We start from the raw sequence: 26,341 nt of genomic DNA on the forward strand, positions 1-26,341 counted from the left end.
CAGTATGATAGATCTTTTTGATTGACCATACTTGATATAAACTCAAAGACAAAAATAGACCAGGGTGCCACTCATAATAAAGCAAAGTATTTTAATTTTAAAATAATTGCCATTACCTAGGCTGCACAAAATCCAGGAAAGTGTTCAGTCATTTCCACAACAGAAGAGAATCAAATGGTTTGATATACTGAGAGCATTAAAAGAAGAAAAAGCTCCCAAGTTTGAAAACAAATTAAACCCTCTTAGCCCTCATTTCAAATAGAAACAAATACAGTAGAAATCAACCCTGGAGGGTGGAAACATGGTGAATGTGGAGGCAGGATGGTATGATCATTCATTATAGAAGAACCGTATTAGCATAAATTTCTCCTTAAGTTCCATCGAATGTCATGCAGATTCACCAGTTGGCTGTTGACAAAAGTAAACCAATTTACCATTTTAAACTGTGGTTTGGGTAGAACAGTTTATTCAGTCTGCATTCATATAGGGGATGATCTATTGTGGATTGGGTGTTGCTTGATAAACCAGATTGATTAAGGAGCTTAAGGTACAGGAACCCTTAGGAGTGGGTGATTATAATATGATAGAATTCAGTCTGCAATTTGAGATGGAGAAATGAAGTCAATGTATTAGTATCACAGTGGAGTAAAGGGAATTACAAGGGCATAAGAGAGGAGCTGGCCAAAGTTTATTGGAAGGGATCACGAGCATGAATGGCAGCGGAGCAGCAATGGCTGGAGATTCTGGGAGCATATCAGAAGGCACTGGATAGATGCATCTCAAAGAAGAAGGAGCATTCTAAAGGCAGGATGATGCAACCATAACTGACAAGGGAAGACAAAGCCAACACAAAGGCAAAAGAGAGGGCATATAATAGGTAAAAAATTAGTGGGAATCAGAGGTTTAGGAAACTTTAAAAAAACAACAGAAGTCTTTTTGGGTTGAGACCCTTCAGCAGGACTGGAGAAATAAGGATTCTCAGCCTGAAAAGTCCACTGTACTTTTTTCCATAGATGCTTCCTGGCCTTCAGCATTTTGTTGGAGTATTATGAGCAGTTCTGGGCTCATTTAAGGAAGGAGGTGATGGCATTGCATCATATGTGGAGCATTTGATGTCTCTGGGCCTTTACTCACTGGAATTTAGAAGAATGAGAGGGGATCTCATTGAAACCTATCAAATGTTGAAAGGCCTAGATAGAGTGGATGTGGAGAGGGTGTTTTCAATGATGGGGGTGTCTAGATCCAGGGGACACAGCCTCAGAATAAAGGGATGCCCATTTAGAACAGAGATGAGGAGGAATTTCTTTAGTCAAAGGAATTTGACTCCATGGGCAGCTGTGGAGGCAAAATCATTAATTGTATGTAGGGTGGAGATAGGCTCTTGATTAGATAATGTGTGAAAGTTTACAGGGAGAAGGCAGGAGAAAGTGGATGAGAAGGAAATAGATTGGGCACAATGAAATGGTGGTGCAGATTCAATTGGCCAAATGGTCTAATTCTGCTGCTATGTCTTTTGATCTTGTGTTCTTATATGGCAACCCTGCCATCCTGTTAATTAATCTGGTGAGATTACTTTCCACATTATCTGTAGCATGTATCTCTTTATGTAGGAGAATAAACTGGTACACAATATTCAGGATTCAGTCTTTCCAGATTGCTTTATGACAGATCCAATTGTCTTTATCCTTGCACTAAAATTACTCTTTTGACAACCTAACCTGGTCCCACAACACCATCTCAATAGCATTTTCTGAGGAGATTCAGGTGTGCAAGGCCACCCTTCTAACAAATTTCTGCAGGAGCACCATCCAGAATGTTTGGTTTGGCTGCATCATCGTATGGTATGGAAGCTGCAAGGCATTGAACCACAAGACCCCAGCGTATAATAAAAACTGCTGAGAGGACTACCAGGGTCTCCCTCCCCCTTATTTGTGATACTTACTGAGAGCATTTTATAATTAGGTCCCAGAGCATTGTTGAGGATCCCAGCCACTCATTTCTTTGATCCACTACCATCAAGAAGGAGGTACAGGAGCATCAGCACTCAGACTGCCAGACTAGGTAACAGCTTCTTCCCTCAGGCTGTGAGAATACTGAATACCCTGCCACCATCGAGGTCTTCTCACTAAGACAGTGAGCTGTGAGCTGCTTACTGTTTACTCTGCTGTTTATTGTTTACTGTTTATCTGTGCTATGTACTACATGCACTTTGAATTATATTTTCTTAACCTATTTGTGGTAATATTTTGCTTTTCGTGCTGTGTGTGATATATGGGATCATGGGTGCACAATAGTCCATAAGACCATAAGATTTAGGAGCAGAACTAGGCCATTTGGCCCATTAAGTCTGTCGCACCATTCAATCATGGGCTGATCCAAATCTTCCAGTCATCCCCACTGCGCTGTCTTTTCCCCATACACTTTGATGCCCTGGTTAATCAAGAACCTATCTATCTCTGCCTTAAATGCATACAACGACTTGGCCTCTACAGTCACTCATGGCAACAAATTCCACAGATTTACCACCCTCTGACTAAAGTAATTTCTCCGCACCTCTGTTCTAAGTGGACTGCCTTCAATCCTGAAATTGTGCCCTTTTGCCCCTCATTATTTTAAATACCTCTATAAAGTTCCCCCTCAACCTTATACGCTCCAAAGAATAAAGACCTAACTTGTTCAGCCTTTCTCTGTAACATAGGTGCTGAAACCCAGGTAACATCCTAGTAAATCTTCTCTGTACTCTCTCTATTTCGTTGTTATCATTCCTATAATTCGGTGACCAGAACTGTACACAATACTCCAAATTCGGCCTTACCAATGCCTTGTACAATTTTAACATTACATCCCAACTCAATGCTCTGATTTATAAAGGCCAGCATACCAAAAGCTTTATTCACCACCCTATCCACATGAGATTCCACCTTCAGGGAACTATGCACCATTATTCCTAGATCACTCTCATTCCTCAATGCCTGACTGATTACCATGTATGTCCTATTTGGATTATTCCTACCAAAATGTAGCACCTCACACTTATCGGCATTAAGCTCCAACTGCCATCGTTCAGCCCACTCTTCTAACTGGCCTAAATCTCTCTGCAAGCTTTGTAAACCTACTTCATTATCCACAACACCTCCTACCTTAGTACATCTACATACTTACTAATCCAATTTAGCACCCCATCATCCAGATCATTAATGTATATGACAAACAACATTGGACCCAATACAGATCCCCGAGGCACACCACTAGTCGCCGGCCTCCAACCTGACAAACAGTTATCCACCACTACTCTCTGGCATCTCCCATCCAGCCACTGTTGAATCCATTTTACTACTTCAATATTAATACCTAACGATTGAACCTTCCTAACTAACCTTCCGTGTGGAACCTTGTCAAAGACCTTACTGAAGTCCATATAGACAACATCCACTGCTTTACCCTCATCAACTTTCCTCGTAACCTCTTCAAATAATTCAATAAGATTTGTCAAACATGGCCTTCCACGTACAAATCCCTGCTGACTATTCCTAATCAGACCCTGTCTATCCAGATAATTATATATACCATCTCTAAGAATACTTTCCATTAATTTACCCACCACTGATGTCAAACTGACAGGCCTATAATTGCTAGGTTTATTCTTAGAACCCTTTTTAAACAATGGAACCACATGAGCAATATGCCAATACTTCGGCACCATCCCCGTTTCTAATGACATTTGAAATATTTTTGTCATAGCCCCTGTTATTTCTACATCAACTTCCCTCAAGTTCCTAGGGAATATCCTGTCAGGATCCAGAGATTTATCCACTTTTATATTCCTTAAAAGTGCCAGTACTTCCTCCTCTTTAATTGTCATAGTTTCCATAACTTCCCTACTTGTTTCCCTTACCTTATACAATTCAATATCCTTCACTTTAGTGAATACCAAAGAAAAGAAATTGTTCAAAATATCCCCCATCCCTTTTGGCTCCACATATAGCTGTCTACTCTGATTCTCTAAGGGACCAATTTTATCCCTCACTATCCTTTTGCTATTAATATAACTGTAGAAACCATTCGGATTTATTTTCACCTTACTTGCCAAAGCAACCTCATGTCTTCTTTTAACTTTTCTAATTTCTTTCTTAAGATTCTTTTACATTCTTTATATTCCTTGAGCACCTCATTTACTCCATGCTGCCTATATTTATTATAGATCTCCCTGTTTTTCCGAACCAAGTTTCCAATATCCCTTGAAAACCATGGCGCCCTCAAACTTTTAACCTTTCCTTTCAACCTAACAGGAACATAAAGATTCTGTACCCTCAAAATTTCACCTTTAAATGACCTCCATTTCCCCATTACATCTTTCCCAAAAAACAAATTGTCCCAATCCACTCCTTCTAAGTCCTTTCGCATCTTCTCAAAGTTAGCCTTGCTCCAATCAAAAATCTCAACCCTGGGTCCAGTCCTATCCTTCTCCATAATTATATTGAAACTAATGGTATTGTGATCACTGGACTCGAAGTGCTCCCCAACACATATGTCCGTTACCTGACCTATCTCATTCCCTAACAGGAGATCCAACATTGCCCCTTCTCTAGTTGGTACCTCTATGTATTGCTGCAAAAAACTATCCTGCACACATTTTACAAACTCCAAACCATTCAGCCCTTTTACAGAATGGGCTTCCCAGTCTATGTGTGGAAAATTAAAATCTCCCACAATCACAATCTTGTGCTTACTGCAAATATCTGCTATCTCCTTACAAATTTGCTCCTCCAATTCTCGCTCCCCATTAGGTGGTCTATAATACACCCCTATAAGTGTTACTACACCTTTCCCATTCCTCAATTCCACCCAAGTAGCCACCCTAGATGAGCCCTTTAATCTATCCTGCCAAAGCACTGCTGTAATATTTTCTTGGACAAGCAATGCAACACCTCCTCCTCTTGCCTCTCCGATTCTATAACACCTGAAGCAACAAAATCCAGGAATATTTAGTTGCCAATCACACCCATCCTGCAACCATGTTTCACTAATAGCTACAACATCATATTTCCAGGTATCAATCCATGCTCTAAGCTCATCCATCTTTCTTACAATGCTCCTAGCATTAAAATAGATGCATTTAAGAAACTTTCCACCTCTTCATCTCTGTTTATCCCTAACGATGTGATCAACTTTATTATCTTTTTCTTCCTTCTCCCTTACATCTTCAGTCTGAGCGCTCCCCTTCTCTATCACCTGCCTATCCTCCCTCACACACTGTCTACTAGTGTTCTCTATTTGTGAACTAACCTCCTCTCTCCTAGTCTCTTCAAATTGATTCCTACCCCCCAACCATTCTAGTTTAAAATCTCCCCAGTAGCCTCAGCAAATCTCCCCACCAGGATATTGATCCCCCTAGGTTCAAGTGTAACCCATCCTTTTTGTACAGATCACACCTGCCCCAAAAGAGGTCCCAATGATCCAGAAACTTGAATCCCTGCCCCCTGCTCCAATCCCTCAGCCATGCATTTATCCTCCACCTCATTCCATTCCTACTCTCACTGTTGCGTGGCACAGGCAGTAATCCCAAGATTACTACCTTTGCAGTCCTTCTTCTCAACTGCCTTCTTAACTCCCTATATTCTCCTTTCAGGACCTCTTCCCTTTTCCTACCTATGTCATTGGTACCTATATGTACCATGACATATGCTGTAATATATTCTCGGACAAGCAATGCAACACCTCCTCCTCTTGCCTCTCCGATTCTATCACACCTGAAGCAACAAAATCCAGGGATATTTAGTTGCCAGGAATATTTAGCTCCTCACTCTCCCTCTTCAGGATATCTTGGACGTGATCAGAAACATCCCGAACCCTGGCACCAGGGAGGCAAACCACTGACATGTGTTGTGCATTTTGTTATTTTTTGTCAGCAGTGCAGTGCAAGACATAATGGTTGGTGTCAAAATGGTTGATGTGACATGTCTAGTGTGTTTAGTTTAGTGGATAGTGCTTGTCACTCTCACTTTCAGCTTCCACTGCTGGCTAGCAGTCCTGCAAAAAGGAGAGCTGAATGTGTAATTCTCTCCCTGCCAGTACATACCCTCTCCAACAGCAAGCCTCATGCAGTGCCTCCTCACTGGCGACACATGGAATCTGAACTCCTTTTGGATTCAGGCTGAACGACAGAGGACGGGGAGGAGGTCTGGCCCTTGCACACATAGCACACAGGCTCACCTGTGTGTGGACACGCCATGGTGCTCATGAACCAGATCCCCATCTATGGGTAAATAGCCCCACTGCCTTGTGGGCAGGTTTGGGAGAGATGAAAGCTATGGGAGTAAACCCAGACAGCAGGTCCGGAGTGGAGCCCTTAAGGCAGCTGGACATCATTGAATATCCTTCTGGCACCTCCTGCAGCCAAGCTGCTGCCAAATATAATGCTTCATTAGCTTTCCTTTGGACCACAGTGGTGAGGCCGAGAGGGGGATCTCAATGCTGGGCAACTCAGGAATCTCCATACCTTCCATCCAGGCTTGTGATGTTGACCATCATACATTATCCTTCGAGACAGACGCCAACCACCAATCATAGTGCAAGACATAAGAGGTTATAAAAATAAATAGTACAAAAGATGCTGTCCTTCGGATCACAAACAATTCAGAAATCTTATGGTAGTGGGAAGAAAGCTATTCCTAAAACATTGAGCGAGAGTCTTTGGGCTCTTGTACCTACTCCCTGACGATAGTTATGAGAAGAAGGCCTATCCAAGATGGTGAGGGTCCTCTAATGATGGATGCCAACCCTCTTGAAGCACCATCTCTTGAACATGTTCTTGATGCTGGGGAGCTGTATGCCCATAATGCTGAGTCTACAGCCTCCATACCAGACTATGACACAGCCAGTCAGAATGCTGTCCTCTGTACGGCGCTAGAAAGTTGGTGCTTTCTTTCAAGATATACCAAATCTCCTCACATTCCTAAAGAAATACAGCCTCTGGTGTGCGTTCTTTGTCATTGCATTATTGTGCTGAACTCAAGATTGTTCCTTTTGAAGCAGTTGGGAACCTCTGATTATAGCAGTGAAATGTTGAAGATGTCCTTGAACATTCTAATCAGTAGTCGGCATAAAATTTCAGTATCCAGCCAGGTACACCATCAGAGACACCTTGCAATGGTTCACTCTCTTGAAATATAGTCTAATATCAATCTCCAAGACAGATCATTGGGTCACCAGATGCTACGGAAATTCAGAATGTGCATAAAAGGCATAGAGATCATAGGGGAGTGAAGAATCACTGCCAATTATGCTGTTAGGTTTCACCTTATAGAAAGTAATGGCAGTAAAATTCTGCCACAGCTCCCATGATTCTGATTGCCAGAGATCTAGCCCTCAGCAACTTCCGATATCTTTGTTCATCCAGGGCTTTTGGATTGGGAAAACTCAGTATGTTCTCAAAGGCACACACTCATCAATGCAGGTCTTGATGAAGTCAGTGTTGGCTGTGGAATATTTGTCCAAGTCCTGAATGATTCAAAGTTGTCCTGTAAATTGCTCCTCCACCTTCCTTGACCATATCTTCATGGTCTTCTCAATTGGTGCTGTGGTCATCAGTCTCTGTGCATATGTTGGGAATAAAAATGTAACCAGGTGATCGGGCTTGCCAAAGCAAAGGCACAGTATGGCTCAGTAATCGTTCTTGATGGAAGTGTGATAGTGATTGAGTGTGTTGGCTCATCTGGTTCTGCAGATGAAATGATGATAGTTTGTCAAAAACTTCTTCAATCTGGCCTAGTTAAAGACACTACGATAGTAGGAAAGGCATCAGGGTATACTGTCTCATGAATGCTGATCACAATGCTCAACATATTCAGTGGCAGCTTGATATTTGACTGGGTTGAAATGTACACTGTTACCAAGATGACAGTGTTGAACTCCATTGGCAGATCAAACAGATGACACTTGACTGCCAGATGTTCCTGGTTGGAGGAGAAGAGGACTGAGACAGAACTGCTACATCTTTGTACCACCATGAGTTAATAATGATGAAATTCTAACATTTCTTTTGCCTGCTGCTGCCATTTAGTCCACACTGCAGACGTTGAAGCCCTCTTGTTGATGCACTGTGTCTGGAGAGCTGTGTGTGAGCCATGTCTCTTTGGAACAGAGTACACAAGTCTCTGATGACCCCTGGTACTGCAGACCCCAGCCAGCCTACTTGCACTGTAGCTCATACCTATGATAATTTTGAGGTGGAATATATACAGAGTGAGATGTGGGAATGAATAGCATGTTTACAGGGTAATAAATGAAAGAGGCCCATGATTTATTAAAACACAGCTGGAGATTATTCAGTCCATCAAGATCAAGCCAATTTCCAAAAGAGCAATCCCTCTTTCTATTTCCCTGTAACGATATAACTTACTCTCTCTAATATGCCAATCAAATTGTCTTTGATTATTTTGTCACACACCCTTACTAAGAAACATTTTATCTTGGCCAATTAACCTAACAATGCATTTATGATGTGGGAGGAAACTGGAGCAATTTATGTAAATGCAGCCAACAGGCAAATTTGCAAACTCTACATAGATTCAAACCCAAGTCCTTGAAATTCTGGGACTGCAACACCACCTTAATACATTGCTGCAGTGAAATCTAAAAATAATTTTAAAGCTACTTATCATACACTATCAGTCTGCTCTCCCCACAGTCAGAGATTCCTTATTCTAGCATCCACTGACTAAATCTCCCTTCTACTTGTCATTTGCCATTTACTAGCTATAGACAGTATATTAAGGTCAAATAAATAAACAGAATCTCAGGTCCTCGAGCTTGTTGAGTTTTTTGATGATTTTTATCCTCCGGTAATAATTGGGTGTAGCATAACTAATGACTGGCTCAACTAGCCTCATTATAATTGGATTTGTGCAGCAGCTGCAAATTGAAGTTGTACTATTTACAACTTTTAGAGTATCCACTGGAACATTGCAGATTACTACTAAGTTGGGCAATAAAATATAGTTGACAGATATGCTTGGTGCCCTTGCTGCACTTTATGGATGGCTAGATCAGTTATTGGAGATCAAGGCTACAATGTCACTTTCCCTTAGCCGGTAACCTGATGTGCTGAATGATTACCCTGGTGATTCCAGAGGACTACTTGAATGATAAAGCTTCTACCTTTTTCTGCCCAGTGTCATTAACAAGAATTTTTGCTCAGTGGTTGAATCAAACTATACCAATTGAAGGTTCTGAGGCATTAGCTGAATACCTATAGGCATTTTAAAATGATTATTTGACTACATTATAAAGGAAGCCAGTGGGCAAGTGAATATATTTTTCTATAATGACACACAACCTGGTCGTTTTGATTTTGTTATGGGAAAACTGAGTGCCTTAAAGCCACACTAAATGTCCAGCAATAGCAACATCACACAGCAAAAACTCTCAAACAAGTTTCCAAACCTCTTTTATTACTTTATTGTGAACATCTCAGAGTTTACGCATTTAAAATTCAACACACAAGGATCTAATATTCTTAATTGATCTGTGATTTCTTATGAATTACAACTAACATAATGCTATTCACAAATTAAACAGATTTTGCAAATTAAAGACTCCATTACTGAGATCAGTCCAGACATAAACTTCGCTTGGCAAGTAAGTGTTTGGTGCTAATAACATACTTGTTCAGTTTGTGTCATTGCAATCCTTTAAGCCACATGAGTATACAACAAAAGCCTTCTCGTTATGTATAAAATTCATTAAACTGTGACAAAGAAGAATGTTATGCTAATTAAAGTTATTACTTTATTCTTCTCAATATGACCATCAATTTAATTCATCGCCTGAGACTGTAATCTTCTTGCAAGTGCAATTATATTTTACAGATAGCCAGCTGATTATGCAAAACAGAAATAATTCATCAGAAGATTTAAAAAAAGACTAATCAACAAAATATTTAGTGAAAGTTATATCCTCAGCTGTTATACAATAATGAAATCTTACTAACAAATATATTAGTCAAGCTGCATTGGGGATGCACAAAGCATGCTTGATTTTTTGAAAATTAATACATTTAAAAGAATCATTTTAATAAGCATCTGAGAGCTGCAGCTTCAACTAAAAGCATATCGATCCTTCACCGGATGACTGCCCACCAATGCTGACAATATCTCTTGAAGATCTATCTTTGTTTCTCTTGCAAATAACTTTTTTTCAATGTTAAATCCTGCAAGTAAACCAAGCAATGGCCATTATAAGTAACTAATTATGAAAGAGAAACACACTGAGTAAAATGCATACAACCCATGTTGCTGGATAATTTGCACCAATGAAAATAATTAGATTTTGTATAAATTGGTGTTATCCAATTAACAACCTTTGGTACACTAAGATTAATTATCACTTCCATTCATTTCACCTGAAATTATCATCTAACAGTGAACCCAGGAAAATATCGTGCCACTTTCTGCTGCTGTGTAATCATTCTGACTGAATTCATCCCCTTAAAGTGTTGGGGACTCAGTACTGAGTAAGGTACACAAACTCTGACAAGCATAACAGTATTAAACCACCAGCTACACTAGTGAACCCTCAGGCCTAAACTTCTCCAACTGGCACATAGGATTTTTTTCAGATTGGGATGAAATGGGAAAACCCCATTTATCCATTTGATATTTGTGAACTTTCTAACTCAAAGAGTAGCATCCTTGATGTGTATCATGGAGCCTGCTACTGAATTTGATCTGTGAGCATTTAACTACAGGGTGCTGTGTGATTTGGTCTGTACTGCAGCAGAGTAACACAGAGACACCACTAATGCTGGTCATTCGCACAGAGGCCTAGGATACTCCAGAAATGGTCAAAAAGAGATGCACTGATGATATTGCAGGTGAAATATAAGCACTATGACAAGGAACTTCTTTCTGACTGATGCCTAATGCCAGAAACACCTTAGTCTTGTTATCCAATCCACAGATGCAGAAAGCTGGGCAGAAATGGACTCTGATCATTGCCAGACTCATTTGGCAAAAATGCATGAGATTGTGCAGTTAACTCACAAATCAGCAAGCCAGGTTCTACTCTGACTTCAGACACCATCTGTGTGAGCTCACACCATTCTCCCTGTGACAGTGGGGGCTTCCCCGGGCAATCTGGGTTCCTCCCACATTCCGAAAAGTGCTGGTTTGTTCATATGGCTGGCTACCGAATAACACTGTGTAGCAGGATGGTAGGAGATGTGTGTGCGACTGCTTCAGAAGCGCAGAGAGGACTCACCATGATGTTGTCTGGGATGCAGCATTTCCAGGCTCTCCTGTCTGTGAAGAGGGACAGGAGAGCTGGGCTAGTTTTCCTTGGAGCAGAGGAGGATGTTGTGTTCTTGATATCAGTATATATGATGAAGAGCATAAAAAAGGTAGCTAGTGAGAAAAGAATTCCTTAGTGTTACCCTCAACAAGAGAACATTGTTTTCATGTAAGCGGGAGGAGATTCAGAGTGGATTTCAGAAAGGGCTTTCTGTTCACCCAGCTCTACCTGTGGCTGTAGTGGAGGTGCATACCGCAGCAACATTTAAGTAGTATTTAGATGACCACTAGAAAGGCTGTAGTATAGAAGACTACAGATCAAGGTACTAGATAATGAGATAAGTATAGGCCTTTTCTTATGCCTTATTTACTAGCACCAAAGGATTCTTACCTGTAGAGCAGCAATTCATTTCCCATTCCCCTCTGCAACTGCTGATTGATAACCATCACTGTGTCGAGCATGGAGAGCTGAATGATGTGCAGCTGCTTTATCGAATTGTACAGCTCTGAAATATGGCCTTTAACTGACTACATCCACACCGACCTGTCTGCCCATCAACAGTAACTACAACAGACCACATTAACTTTTTTTCTCAGCAGACAGCAATCAGCCCGAGAGGTCATTCGTTGGTGACACAGCACAAGGTTTAAAAAGAGCTCCGCTGCTTTTAGGCTTTGTTCTCAGCAGGCAGTGATCAGTCCAAGAGATTGTTCATTGGTGATACAGTGTGGGGTTTAAAAAGAGCTCAGGTTTACTTTTTGGCTTTTTCCTCAGTTGCGTGGCAATTAGCACTCGGCCGATAAAAAGAAAGAAGGTGTAAATGGAACAGTCATTATTGGAGTGGGTCAGTGTTAGAGTGGTCTGGCTTTGGCTCAACAGGCTTAGGTGAGAACAGACTTGAGCAAGCACAGACAGAGGATCTAAATAAGTAAGAAAGTTTCGAGTAAGGTTTTTTTTAGTACATAAGGTTTTTTGTCATTTAGTGCACTGAGAATCGTTGCAGGGCTAGTGGTATGTTTCTTGCGTGAGAAATGGGAGACCTAAAGTCTCCCTAATAACTACATCTACATAAAGGTTACAGAGTTGCAGCTTTTTAGATACCATGTTAAGGAAATGGAGCTGCAGCTGGATGATTCTGGCTCTGTGACTCAGAAGGGATGGGAGAGAGAAGAGGAGTGATAGAGGATTTGATCAGAGGAGTGGAAAGCAGATTCTGTGAAAGAGACAACCAGATGGTATGTTGCCTCCTAGGTGCCAGGGTCAGGGGTATCTTAGATCTCAGCCAGATGTAGTACAGCATATTGGTACCAATTACATAGATAGGAAAAGGGACGAAGTCCTTAAGAGAGAATATAGAAGGTTAGGCAGAAAGCTGAAAAGCAAGATCTCCAGCATCGTAATCTCTGGATTGCTGCCTGTACCAATGCTTGTGAGGTTAAGAATAGGACAATATGGCAGGTGAATGTGTGACTGAAGAATTTGTGCTGGGGACAGGGTTTCATATTTCTGGATTATTTGGATCTCTTCAGGAGAAGCTATATCCTGAACAAAATGGATGGGTTACACCTGATCCCAAGGGGAGCCAATATCTTGCAGGCAGGTTTGCTAAAGCTGTTGGGTAAGGTTTAAACTAATTCGGCAGGAAGGTTGAAACTGGAGTAATAGGGCTGAGGATAGGGCAGTTGATACACAAGTAGATGCAGTGTATGGGGTGTCAGGGAGAGGTAGCACCTCTGGGGGAGCATGTCGAGTCCTTTTTAGGTGGATTGTCCACCTTTAGTCCCTACCTGGCACTCAGCTCTCACCTTTGGCTCCCCATAGCTGTTTGCGTGTGTTACGAAGGTGAAGCAACTCCGAGGGGCCAAAGGGTACAAAGTTGCCCCCTCCTTTTTGAGAATTGCAAGATCGCTATTATTTCGGGTCTGAGACCCAGGAAATGAGAGAGACACACACAGAATACACAACCAGGTGGAATGTGTCCTGATGTAAGCGGAACGGAACCACTGATTACTGAAATTGTCTCTTGGAGAAGGAATTGTGTATTGAGTACTGTACTATTCATTAAAACCCCTCAGGGGACAACCAGAGTGGTCTGGTTGAGGGATTGCATCATCCCAACCTGATTGACATCTGAGACCCCGTGAGTAAGGATAAAAGAGGGGTCTGGGGAACACCCCTTTAGATGCACCAGGAGAAACTCTAGAAATCCCGTGACAGCATTTTATAGCAAAAGCCGGTGAGAGCTCGTGTGCATCCTCCCTTGCCTGGGTGGCGGGCTCATCACGGAAGAACAGTTTAGCTAAAGGAGAGGTCACAATTGAACGGCCATGACAACGAGACACCTGACGGATTGAAATCATAAAGGAAGGTTGGAAAAAACCTGTAGTGGTAAATGTTCCCATTCTATTTCTCTCTCTCTCTCTCTCTCTCTCTCTCCAAGAATTGCAACACAGTGACACCCAAAAGACAGCAGCTTGTGTGAACTGCAGCGAACGTTATATTTCCATCGGACAATTCATTATCCCCTAGACAACGATAGAGCTTATTTCTTATTGATTACTATTATACCCGCACTTTTAGGTTTAGTTTTGACGACGTATATTATCTGTATATTTGCCTTGATATTATTTTTGTGTATTTTTACTAATAAATACTGTTTAAAAATAGTATCAACAGACTCCAACAGACGTCTCTATCTTTGCTGGTAAGTCACTCAGTTACGGGGTTCGTAACACATGTGACAGCGGCCACGACCTGGGCAATGGCTTCAACAAATCGGCTAAACCAGTTGAGTGTAGCCGACAGGTCTCAAACCCTCGGTGAGATAGGGAGTTGTCTATCCCAGCATGTGAAGACAGACTCCGGCGGATTGAGCGGATGAGACCGATGGAAAGTCTAGCGGTCAAGAAGGCAGTCTCTGCAAGCGTTGTGGAACATGTAGAGCATGACATAGACACAGAAGATGTCCTGGTCATCCACTGCACCTATTCCTATCTCCAGCCGTCTCAACTTTTCTTGCCACTGGATCCAGATAGGAATTGGCAAGAGAGAGTGAAGCTGATGCTAAAACCAAGTGCTAGTCTCAACACAATAGCCGGCTGGTGGCGTAGTGGCAGCAGCGCTGGACTTCGGGGCGAGAGGTCCAGAGTTCGAATCCAGCTGACTCCCTTGCACACTTTACATCCGCGCTGAGCTGAGCATCGAGATAGCAACTCGACCTCGTAAAAAGTACTAATGGCATCAATGTCTTCATTGATGATGATGGACAAACATTATTATTATCATTAGATGCAGTGTGTAGTGAGATTGTGAGATGATAGGGCAAAATTGCAGTCAGTGGGATGAGTTAAATTGTAATGGGGGACAAAGTCAAAAAGAGTGATGCATACAGGACTGGAGGTGATATATTTGAATGCATACAGAATAAAGCAGATAATCTTGTACACTTAGAGATTGTCAATATGATGTTGTGGGCATCTTTGAGTCATGGCTGAGAGAAGATGATAGTTGGGAACTTAAAATTCAAGGATAAATATCGTAACAAGACAGGCAGATAGGAAGAGGGTGTGTGGTGGCTCTAATGGTAAAAAATTATATCAAATCCTTGTAAAGAGGTGACATACCTCTAGGATTGGAAAATGTAGAATTCCTGTGGGTAGATTTAAGAAAATGCAAGGATACAAAGAGACTAATGATATAGGCCTCTAAACAGCAGCCAGGTTGTCAGGAACAAATTACATCAGGAGATAAGAAAAAGCATGCAAAATGGGCAAAGTTGTGATAATCATGGGGGATCTCAAAATGCAGGTAGATTGGAAAAATTTGGCTGGTGCTGGATCCCAAAGAGGGAATTTGTAGAATGCCTACAAGATGGCTTTTTAGAACAACTTGTGGCTGAGCCCACTAGAAGAATGAAAATTCTGGATTGGATTTTATGTAATGACCCAAGTTTGCTTAGGAAGTTCAAGGTAAAGGAACCCTTAATATGATAGCATTTTTCCAGCAGTTTGAGAAGGAGAAGCTAAAATTGGAGGAATCTGTATTACAGTGGAGTAAAGGGAGATACAGAGGCATGAGATAGAAGCGGGCCAAAGTTGATAGGAAAGAGGCACTTGCAGGGATGACAGCAGAACAGCAATGGCTGATGTTTGGGGGGGAAATTTGTAAGGCATAGGAATGATACATCCCAAAGATGAAGAAGTATTCTAAAGGGAGGATGATGCAAACATGGCTGACAAGGTATGTCAAAGTCAACATTAAAGCAAAAGAGAGGGCATATTATATAGGGAAAAAAATAAAAGGAAAATAGATTGGGAAACTATTAAAAACCAACAGAAGGCAATTAAAAAGCCATAAGAAGAGAAGGGATGAAATATGAAGGTAAGCTAGCCAATAATATAAAAGAGGACACATAAAACATTTTTTTTCAGATACATAAGGAGAAAATAGGGACGAGTGAAATTTGAAAATGACACTGGGGTGGTAGTAATGGGGGACAAAGAAACAGTGGAGCAACTCTGTAAGTATTTTGTGTCAGATTTCACTGTGGAAGACATTAGCAGAATTCCAGAAATGTGAGAGTATTGAGGGCAACAATGATTGCTGTTGCTACTACTAAGGAAAAGGTGCTTGCAAAATTGAAAACTCAGAAAGTCGATAAGTCAGTATGACCAGATGGGCTGCACTCCAGGGTTCTGAAGGATGTAGTTAAAGAGATTATGGAGGCATCAGTAATAATCTTTCAAGAATCACTAGATATTAGAATGATTCCTGAGGACTGGAAAATTGTAAATACCACTCCACTCTTTAAGAAGTCTGGGATGCAAAAGAAAGGAAATTATAGGCTCGTTAGCTTGACTTTGGAGGTTGGTTGGAAAGATGTTCGAGCTATTATTAAGGATGAGGTTTCGGAGTACTTGGATGCACACGATAAAGTGGTTTTCTAAAGAGGAAATCTTGCCTGACAAATCTGTTGGAAATAACAGGCAGGATAAATAAAGGAGAGTCAGTGGATTTCCAGAAGTCTTTTGATGAGGTGACACATGAGCCTACTGAGCAAGATAGATCCCATGGCATTACAGGAAAGGTACGAGCATGGATAGAGCATTAACTGATTAGCAGGAGGCAAAGAGTGGGAAAAAAGGAGCCTTTTCTGGTTGGCTGATGGTGACTAGTGCTGTTCTGCAGGGGTCTGTTTTGGGACCACTTCTTTCCACGTTATATGTCAACGATTTGGATGAAGGAATTGATGGCTTTGTGGCCAAGTTTCCGAATGATATGAAGATAGGTTGAGGGGCAGATAGTGTTGAGGAAGCAGGGTGGTTGCAGGAGGATTTAGACAGATTGGGGGAATGGACAAAGACGTGTCAGGTGGAATATAATGCATGGAAATGCATGATCATGCAATTAGATAGAAAGAATAAAAGCATAGTCTACTTTCTAAATGGGGAGAAAATTCAAAAATCTGAGGTGCAAAGAGATTTGGGAGTCCTCATGCAGGATTGCCTAAAGATTAACTTGCAGGTTGAGTCAATGGTAAGGTTTGCAGATGTAATGTTAGCACTCATTTCAAGAGGACTAGAATACAAAAGCAAGGATGTAATGCTATGGCTTTATAAGGCATTGGTCAGACAGCACTTCTGAGCATACTGAACTGTTCTGGTCCCATTATCTAAGAGAGAATGTGCTGACATTGGAGAGAGTCCAAAGGACGTTCACATGAATGATTCCAGGAATGAAAGGGTTAACATATGAGAGGTGTTTGATAGTTCTGGGCTTGTAGTCACTGAAGTTTATAAGAATGAATGGGGATCTCATTGAAACCTATCGAATATTGAAAGGTCTGGATAGAGTGGATGTGGGGAGGATGTTTACCCTAGTAGAGATGTCTAAGACCAGAGTGCACAGCCTTAGAATTGAGGAACTCCATTTTGAACAGAGGTGAGGAAAAATTTCTTTAGTCGGAGGATGGTAAATCTGTAGAATTCTTTGCCACAGATGACTGTGCAGACCAAGTCATTGAGTATATTTAAGGTGGTGGTTCATAGGTTCTTGATTAACGAGGGTGTCACAGATTATGGGAATAAAGCTGAAGAATGAGGTTGAGAAGGATAATGAAGCCATGATGGAATGGCAGACCATATATAATGGGCCATATTGCTCCTATGTCTTATGGTCGGTCTTGTGGTCTTAATGTCTTATATTTTTCCATGCCTTGCCTATTCAACTGCCTGTTTATAACTGTCGTTGTAATTACATCATATTCTACCACCTCCTCTGACAGTGGTAGAATATGTCCAAGTATCAACCACTCACTGTGGGAAAAATCCTTCTACTCAAACCCCCTTTAAAACTCCCTCCTTTCCTCTTTAACCTATGACCTCTTGTTATTGATACCCCCTACCATAGGGAAAAATTCTGACTGTCTAGTTAATGTGTGCCTCTTATTGTTTTATGCAATTCTGCTAGGTCGTCTCTCAGCTTTCTCTCCAGGGAAAATAAACCCAGCCTCTGTGATTTCTCCCCATTACTGGCTCAATCCAGCCAACAGCCAGGTGAATCTCTGCTGCACCCTTTTCACTGCAATCACATCCTTCCTGTGGGGCAGTTACCATAACGACACACAAGATTCTAAACAGTGTTTTGTGAAGTTGTAGGATAATGTCACAATACTTTTATGATCTGCAGTAAAGGGTGGGCATATCTTATACATGCAGACTGCAGTTGCGGGAATATGGAGCAGGAAACAACATTCAACTCAAGTAACATCTGTGGGGAGAATGAAGGTCAAAACTTATTGAGTCCTGATGCAGGGCTTCGACCCAAAACGTTGAGACTTCCTTCCTGTCCACAGATATTGCTTGACTTGCAGAGTTCTTCCAACAGATTGTTATGCTATTTACCTGCTTCGTGACATTGTTTCCCTCTGTTGCAACTTTCAGGGAACTATGGACTTGGGCCCTACCGTCTCTGTTCATCAACATTCCTTGCCACCAACCAGTTACTGGAGTTTAGGAGAATGAGGGGGAATCTTATTGGATATTGAAAAGCATGGGGAGTGGGGGAGTCTGGGACCAGAATGGAAGAATGTCCCTCAAGAACAGAGATGAGGTGGAATTTCTTCAGCCAGAATGGCAAATCTGCAGAATTCATTGCTACTGATGGCTGTGGAGGCCAAGTCAATAAGTATATTTAGAGTGGAGGCTGATAGGTTTTTGATTAGTAGGGACACCAGAAGTTACAGGGAGAAGGCAGGAAAATGGGCTTGAAGGGATAGTAACTCTGCCATGATGGAATTCTGCTCCTATGTCTTATGGTTCCTGTATTTTACCTAACCCTACTTGACTGCCCAAAATGGACATCACATTCATTAGGATTAACTTTCATCTGTGAGTGTTATATCCAGCTTTCCATTGGATCTATATGCTACTGCATCCCTCAATAATTTCCTTTGCTCTTCGCAATGCTACCAGTTTTTATGTCACCTCAAAATATATGTTAAAAAGGTGATCTAAAAATAAGGTGAATTAAATATATTAAAAATAATTAGCAAACCATCCTTTACTTACAAATTGCCGGTTAAGAAATATCATCCACAGAATATCTTGATTTACCTTATCATTCGGTTAGGGTCTGCAGCACGGGCCACAGTCCTCATTTGTTATTTTCATAACCATCTGGAAAAATGCAAGAGCACAGAGTCACTTTAATATGTATGCATAAGAATATACAACAAATTAATACATTTTACAATCAGAAAATTTCTAGTATTTCTCTCTCTTTCTTATGAGTACATTGAAGATTTAATTTGGCAAAAGAATGCTAATTTCTGCTAATAGTCTGAGATTAATGGTGAGCAATATCAGATGTTGTGTCTAAAAACACTGTGGCTGGCTGATGTGTATAAAGCATTAGAATAATTTTACACAATATTGATAATTTGTCTTTGTAAACACTGTGTTACTAGCTCATTTACAGCCTTATAACATGCAAGGAATAGTGGACAGCAAAAATGGAGCACTTGATACATTCTCCTAAATTTTAAGCTTGTTAATCTAGTGTACATGCTGAACCAATATTTCTGGATCAATATTTGTTTATTTTTTCCTCAATAAGTAACTTCATGAAGAATTGTGATTGTATGTTAAACCAATTGATGTGTATCATTGAGGTCCATCAAGTGATTTAACTCAATGGTAGGTTATTTCAAAATGGTTCCAGTTAAATGGTATATTTTACTTGATGAATCCCCACATAAATATAGATAAACTGCCATCTTGTTTTTGTAAAGTACTAAATCTTACCAAGTCAAGTACTAAATCTTACCTAATAAACCTACCCTTGAACTTTGCTGACCTCCTTAAATGAAATCCAGTGTTCTGAATTTCTCCTGTCCCCTTGATAACTGAAATGTAAACCGTGACCTTTCAGCCAATTCTCTTAAATGACACATCTAGCACAACTAGAAGTGTCATTGTTCTAGCCAACCACCAAACATATACTGTAGGTTCTGATGTCCTGAACTAGAGAGAAGTAGTTAGCAGTACGCATGAATAGTATGTTTTTTTCACAGACTTTCTTTAGGAGAAGGAAACCTTGTTTCTAAATAAATGTTTTACCTAGTATTTAAAGCAGATAACCAAGTTACAACCTTTATAATCAGGAAAAAGGGACATAATTAAATCTTTGGGCAAAACTAATAGGTAAAACACTTTTATTCCAAAGTGATAATGTTTTTAAAAATAATTAATAAAGGGAAGCATTATTAAAGGACAAATTTTTAATTAACTATCTTTAATAAATACTGTAAATCCAGCCACAAAAGAGGTGCTTAAGAAGAAGAACAAAGATCAACAAGGACTGAGAAGAGCAAGAAACAGAATCTGGCAACTATTGTTCCAGTTAAGGCTGACACCAACAGGAAAAAGCGAATCTCGGTTCAGTCGCTGGGATGTGTCTAAGGAGAAGGTCTTGCTGGAATGGAAATTGTAACGCACTATCGGACACAATGCTGAGAGGGAAATCAGCCATGACTCCAGCTTTTGATTATTCTCTTCATATAGAAATCAGATGAGAACAGGGTCAATGAAGACACATGAAACTCCAGTAGTTATCTCCAATCTTCAGACACTACTCCATCCACCTTGATTTGTCTGTTTTCCTTCTCTCTCTGCGTCCCCATCCATCAGTCAATTGCTAGTCTTCCGACTCCACCCTTCTCGCCTCTTCCACCAATCATCACCTCCCAGTCATCTTAAACCCCTCCTCAGTTCACCAATTACCCTCAAAGCTCAAAGTAAATTTATTGTGAAAATACATACAGCACTGCGCAAATGTCTCAGGCACAAATATGTACTGTAACTCGGATGGCCAAGACTTTTGCACAGCACTGTATTTGTGCTGGAGAGTGAGTTTGTAAATCTGGCAGGAGCAAAGGATGTTGTAAATGGCAAGGATGGAGTGCCATGGAGGAGAGTAGGATGGGTGGCAGAGAAGGTGTGCCAGCAGTGGTAGGGGTTGCAGACTCACCCAGGCCTGAGACACCAGGAAAGGTCACTTGGTTCCAAACAATTGGATTATTGATCATTACAGAATGTCACTCTGGCACTGCCTGCTCCCTCCACTCTCTTTTCGCCAATTTCCAATCACTATTCTCCTCTTCCTGCCTCCTCCCCACTCTCAATCCAAAACAGAGACCCAGAGTAGAGCTAGATTTATCATCACCTACATATGCAGTAAAATTTGTTTTTTTTTTTTTGCAGTAGTACAGTGCAATACATAAACTTACTGCAGTACGGTACAAAAATCTTAGGCACCCTATCTACATATATGTGCCTAAGACTTTTGCACAGCACTGTATATATTACCACATACTACTACTTTGGGGTTCATTTTCTTGTTGCAATTTACAGAGAGCATAGAACAATACAGCACAGTACAGGCCCTTTAACAGGTCCTTTAACTTCTGCCGGACGATGCTGAGGATGTTCTACGAGTCTGTGGTGGCCAGTGTTGTCATGTTTGCTGTTGTGTGCTGGGACAGCAGGCTGAGGGTAGCAGAAACCAACAGAATCAACAAACTCATTCGTAAGGGTTGTGGGGTAGAACTGGACTCTGACGGTGGTGTCTGGAAAGAGGATGCTGTCCAAGTTGCATGCCATCTTGGACAACGTCTCCCATTCACTCTATAATGTACTGGTTAGGCACAGGAGTACATTTAGCTAAAGACTCATTCCACCGAGATGCAACACTGAGCGTCATTGGAAATCATTCCTACCTGTGGCCATCAAACTTTACAACTCCTCCCTCGGAATGTCAGACACCCTGAGCCAATAGGCGGGTCCTGGACTTATTTCCACTTGGCATATTTTACTTATGATTGTTTAATTATTTATGGTTTTATTTTGCTATATTTCTACACTATTCTTGGTTGGTGTGACTGTAACAAAACCCAATTTCCCTCGGGATCAATAAAGTATATCTGTCTGTCTTCAGCCCACAATGTTGTGCTGACCCTTAAACCCTGTCTCCCATATAACCCCCACCTTAAATTCCTCCATATACCTGTCTAGTAGTCTCCTAAATTTCACTAGTGTGTCTGCCTCCACCACTGACTCAGGTAGCGCATTCCACACCCAACCACTCTCTGAATAAAAAAACCTTCCTCTAATATCCCCCTTGAACTTTCCACCCTTTATCTTAAAGCCATGTCCTCTTGTATTGAGCAGAGGTGCCCTGGGGAAGAGGTGCTGGCTGTCCACTCTGTCTATTCCTCTTAATATCTTGTATACCTCTATCATGTCTCCTCTCATCCTCCTTCTCTCCAGAGAGTAAAGCCCTATCTCCTTTAATTTCTGTTTAAGAAGGAAGAAATATGATAGAATTTTACTAAAAACTACACATAAACAAAGACTGACAAATAGGTAATGTGTCAAAAATGACAAACTGCAGGTTGATAATATTGCGAAAATGTATTGTATAAGTCCTTGAAATTGAGTCTGCAGACGTTAAGATTAGCTCAGACTAGTGGTAAATGAAGTTACCCATCCAGTTCAGGTGGCTGATGTTTGTAGGGTAATAACTGCTCCTGAACCTGGTGGTGTGGAACCCAAGGGTGCTGTATCTGCTACCTTATAATGGTCCAAGAAAAGCATATGGCCTGGATGGTGAGGCCTTTGATTATGGATGCTGGTTTCCTGTGGCAGTGCTCTGTGTAAATGTGCTCAATAGTAGGGAGAGCTTTGTCTATAACGGACTGGGCTGTATCCACAACTTCTGTATGTTTTTTTGTTCCTGGGCATGGTGTTTCCATACCAAACTGTAATACAACAAAATAAGATGCTCTTTACTGTGCATCTGTGGACATTTGTCAAAGTGTTTTGGTGATATTCCGAAAGTGTGCAAACTTCTAAGAAAGTACAGGCGCTGTCATGCCTTCTTTCTAATGGCACATATGTGCTGGTCCCTGGACAGATCCTCTGATATGTTGACACCAATGTATTTAAAGCTAATGACCTTCTACACCTCCCTTCCTCTAATAAGGACTGGCTCTGGACACTGGATTTTTTTCCTCCCGTAGTTGATAAACATCTCTTGGTTTTGCTAATGTTGAGTGAGAGGATGCTGTTGAAGCACCATTCGACCATATTTACAACCTCCCTCCTGTACGTCGACCCATCACTACCTTTAATTCGGCCAATGACAGTGGCATTATCCGCAAACTTAAATAATGTTTTGGAGCTGTACTTTGCCACACAATCATAAGAACAAAAGAGAGTGGAGCAGAGCACTAAGCACACAGACCAGTGCTGAACCTGTGCTGATGGTGAGTTTGGAGGAGATGTTGTTGCAATCTATACTAACTGGGAAGTTGAGCATGTAGTGATGCCAGTGAGAAGATTGAGGATCCAGTTGCACAGGGAAGTACTGCGGTTCAGTTCTTGCAGCTTAGTGATTAGTTATGAGGGATAATTGTGTTGAAAATACCTTGGAATCCATTCTTGCAATTTCCCTTCTTTCTATGTTGGCCACCTCACCACTCCACTCTTAAACCTGGTGCAGCATTTTGCCCCAGAACATTTTATCCTTCCACCAATGCTGCTCGAGCCACTGAGTTCTTCCAGCAGATCGTGTGATCAAGCTTTGCTATCATAACCTATGTATGATTTAGTTGGAAACATAGAAACTATGTTTCCAGTTTTCTATGTTCTATGTTTCTTTGCTACAATAACCCATGTATGACTTAGTTGATCAAGTGGATGAAGAACTAAAGAGAGAAATTGGGCAAGAAGCCCAAAAGAAATCAAAACTTTAACGAGATCAGTGGAGAAAATTGGACAAATAAAAATAAACAGGCTACAGTGACTGACTAGAATCGCTGCAGTTTACACCTGAGTGTTTGATTCAGCCATGTAGAACCTTCAGACTGTTATTTTAACCAAAGTATTTCTAAATGGGGAAGCTATTATGTGGTCATAAATGAAGAAACATACTTCACAATAACAGTGCTTCTCTTTAAGTGCAAATATGTTTGTGCATAGATAAAATGTTAAAAGATAGGAGATCAATGGCATGTTGCTATCATCTGTTATAAATACTGGCTGAAAATTCTACCAGTTCCATCTGGTTCAGTCCCAAATGCGAAGTTCTTCCAATTACTCTTCGGAGATAAAGGTGAGATCTGCCTTTTGGCAAAAGTAAGACTGGCAACGTTTAATAATACAAGATTTGACCATCACTCTCTCCCTGCACCTTGAGCAGAGGCTGTTCCATTATAACCAAGGGTTCAGTTCCAAAGCACAAAATACTATATAATAATAATTCATGCTCTTGCTTGATTGCTAAAGGTTTAAAACTTGCCCATGGCAAAATTACAAACTGTCCCTGCTGTGCTGCTCAACTATCATTTCAATTCTCATTAAACATTATACTCGCTATCCACGAAATTATTTCAAAACTCTCACTCGTGTTACTACCTAAGCTTTGCAACTTTCGTCAGTCCATGGGCAAGCTTGTGTCTCATACTCCTCTGATTCCGGATCACTACTGCTCATCTTCCCTCCACTTCATGCCTCTGCCACTGTCACAATGGCAAAGACATGAAGATTGCTTCTCAATGTTCACCACTTTGCAGATTTGTACCCCCCCCCCTTTTAAAGCAATGTGCTCAATAGCACCATCAATTTCTGATTTCTGCTCAGTGCCTGGCTCCTCATTAAGCATTTCATAATCATTGCAAATGCACAGTGTAAGGGAACACATTGAATTTGTTATTATACACTTGCTAGAAATAAAATCTCTTCTAGGTGCTAAATGCCTCTAAAATAAGTGGTTACTGTTCATTGATCAGAAAATTCAGAATGCAGAATTAAAAATTATAGTGTTGCTCGAAGAAAAAGGCTGACTATGTTTTCTTAATGGGTCACTAATCATGTCGTATTAGAACTACTAGATCAATGTCTCCACGAGTTTATGCTGAGAACGGTGATATTTTCATTCCTCTTTGGGTAGCTTTAAACATTACAATAGACAATAGGTGCTGAAGTAGACCATTCAGCCCTTCGAGCCTGCACCGCCATTCTGAGATCATGGCTGATCATCTACTATCAATACCCAGTTCCTGCCTTGTCACCATATCCCTTGATTCCCCTATCATTACCATATAAATCTACTTAGAATGAAATTTTCTAAAATTTCTATCAACTGATACCAATGCAAAAATGTCAGAAGAGTTTGCACTAAACCCCTCCTCCACGTTATGTAAATAGAGACAGGCTATGGAGCCAAAAAAAAGACTTCTGCTCTCATAGCTCAGCACTCACCGTTCAATAAAACATCTTTTGTTCCTTCTTGCTCTCAGACTGTTGACCAGGATCCACTTTATACCAAGATGTCCTCCCTTACAGCAAAACATGTTGAGGCAAATTTCCCAAGATTCCTTACAGGAAGATGACTATCAAGATTTCAGAACTATCATACTGCAGCTAGTCTTCATATGTCCATTTCTCACTTAAAAATGCATCTCTTCATTTGGACCAACAACCATTTGCACAGTGAAGTTATGTACATGCAGTTCTCCATGTGTTTGCCTACAGCTCACCCCGAATGAGATTGACACACCATTCTGAACATAACTTGGCCTCTTTGTCTTAATGTACTAAAACTTAATCTGTTTTCATTTACTGAAATGATCCTGTCTTGACGATTTGTATATTTGCAAAGGCTACATTTTTCATCATTTTGTCAGGTGGTGAAAATGTTATAAAGCTTCAAAAACAAGAGGAAATCTACAGATTTTGGAAATCCAAGCAACACACACAAAATGCTGGAGGAACCCAGCAGGCCAGGCAGCATCTATGGAAAAAAGTATAGTCGACATTTCGGGCCAAGACCCTTCAGCAGGACTGGAGAAAAAAAGATGAGGAGTAGATTTAAAAGGTAAGGAAGGGAGAGAGATACACAAGGTGACAGCTAAAACCGGGAGGGGGAGGGATGAAGTAAAGAGCTGGGAAGTTGATTATTGAAAGAGTTTCAGGGCTGGAGAAGGGGTATCCAATAGGAGAGAACAAAAGGCCATGGAAGAAAGAGAAAGGTGGGGGTGTTGGAGCACCAGAGAATGGAGTTGGGTGGGCAAGGAGGTAAGGTGAAAGAGGGAATAGGGCATGGGGAATAGTGAAATATGGGGGGTACAGGCATGTTGCATTACCAGAAGTTTGAGAAATTGATGTTCATCCCATCAGATTGGAGGCTACCCAGACGGAATATAAGGTGTTGGTCCTCCAACCTGAGTGGCCTCAGCGCGACACGAGAGGAGACCATGGATTGACATATTGGAATGGATAGTGGGATTAAAATGGGTGGTCACTGAGAGATCCCACTTCTTCTGGCAGATGAAGTATATGTTATAAAGCTTGTTTATTATCATTTCTATGTTTCTGGGCACAGTGCATCTAATTATAAAACCAAAGACCCCATATCCTTTGGGAAATGGATGCCAGCCAAGCCTCATCTGTCTGCTTTTATACCTGAATCAAATTTCAATGTCCACTCCAAC

The 26,341-nt window shown here is 41.0% G+C and overlaps 1 protein-coding gene across 18 annotated transcripts in view; it reads right to left on the reverse strand.

The window, feature by feature from the left end:
• Window positions 1-9,431: 9,431 nt before the first annotated feature.
• Window positions 9,432-26,341, reverse strand: part of LOC132400704 (doublecortin domain-containing protein 2) — a 159,141-nt gene continuing 142,231 nt past the window's right edge. For all 18 annotated transcript variants that reach the window (XM_059981961.1, XM_059981962.1, XM_059981959.1 and 15 more), the window contains 2 exons: window positions 18,903-18,965; window positions 9,432-10,210 (listed from right to left, as the gene is read on the reverse strand). In XM_059981961.1, coding sequence (XP_059837944.1) covers window positions 18,915-18,965 — 51 coding nt within the window. In that variant the 3' untranslated portion in view covers window positions 9,432-10,210; window positions 18,903-18,914. The remainder of the gene's footprint in view (window positions 10,211-18,902; window positions 18,966-26,341) is intronic.

This window comes from Hypanus sabinus, chromosome 10 (assembly GCF_030144855.1).
Source record: "Hypanus sabinus isolate sHypSab1 chromosome 10, sHypSab1.hap1, whole genome shotgun sequence".
Lineage (NCBI taxonomy): Eukaryota > Metazoa > Chordata > Chondrichthyes > Myliobatiformes > Dasyatidae > Hypanus > Hypanus sabinus.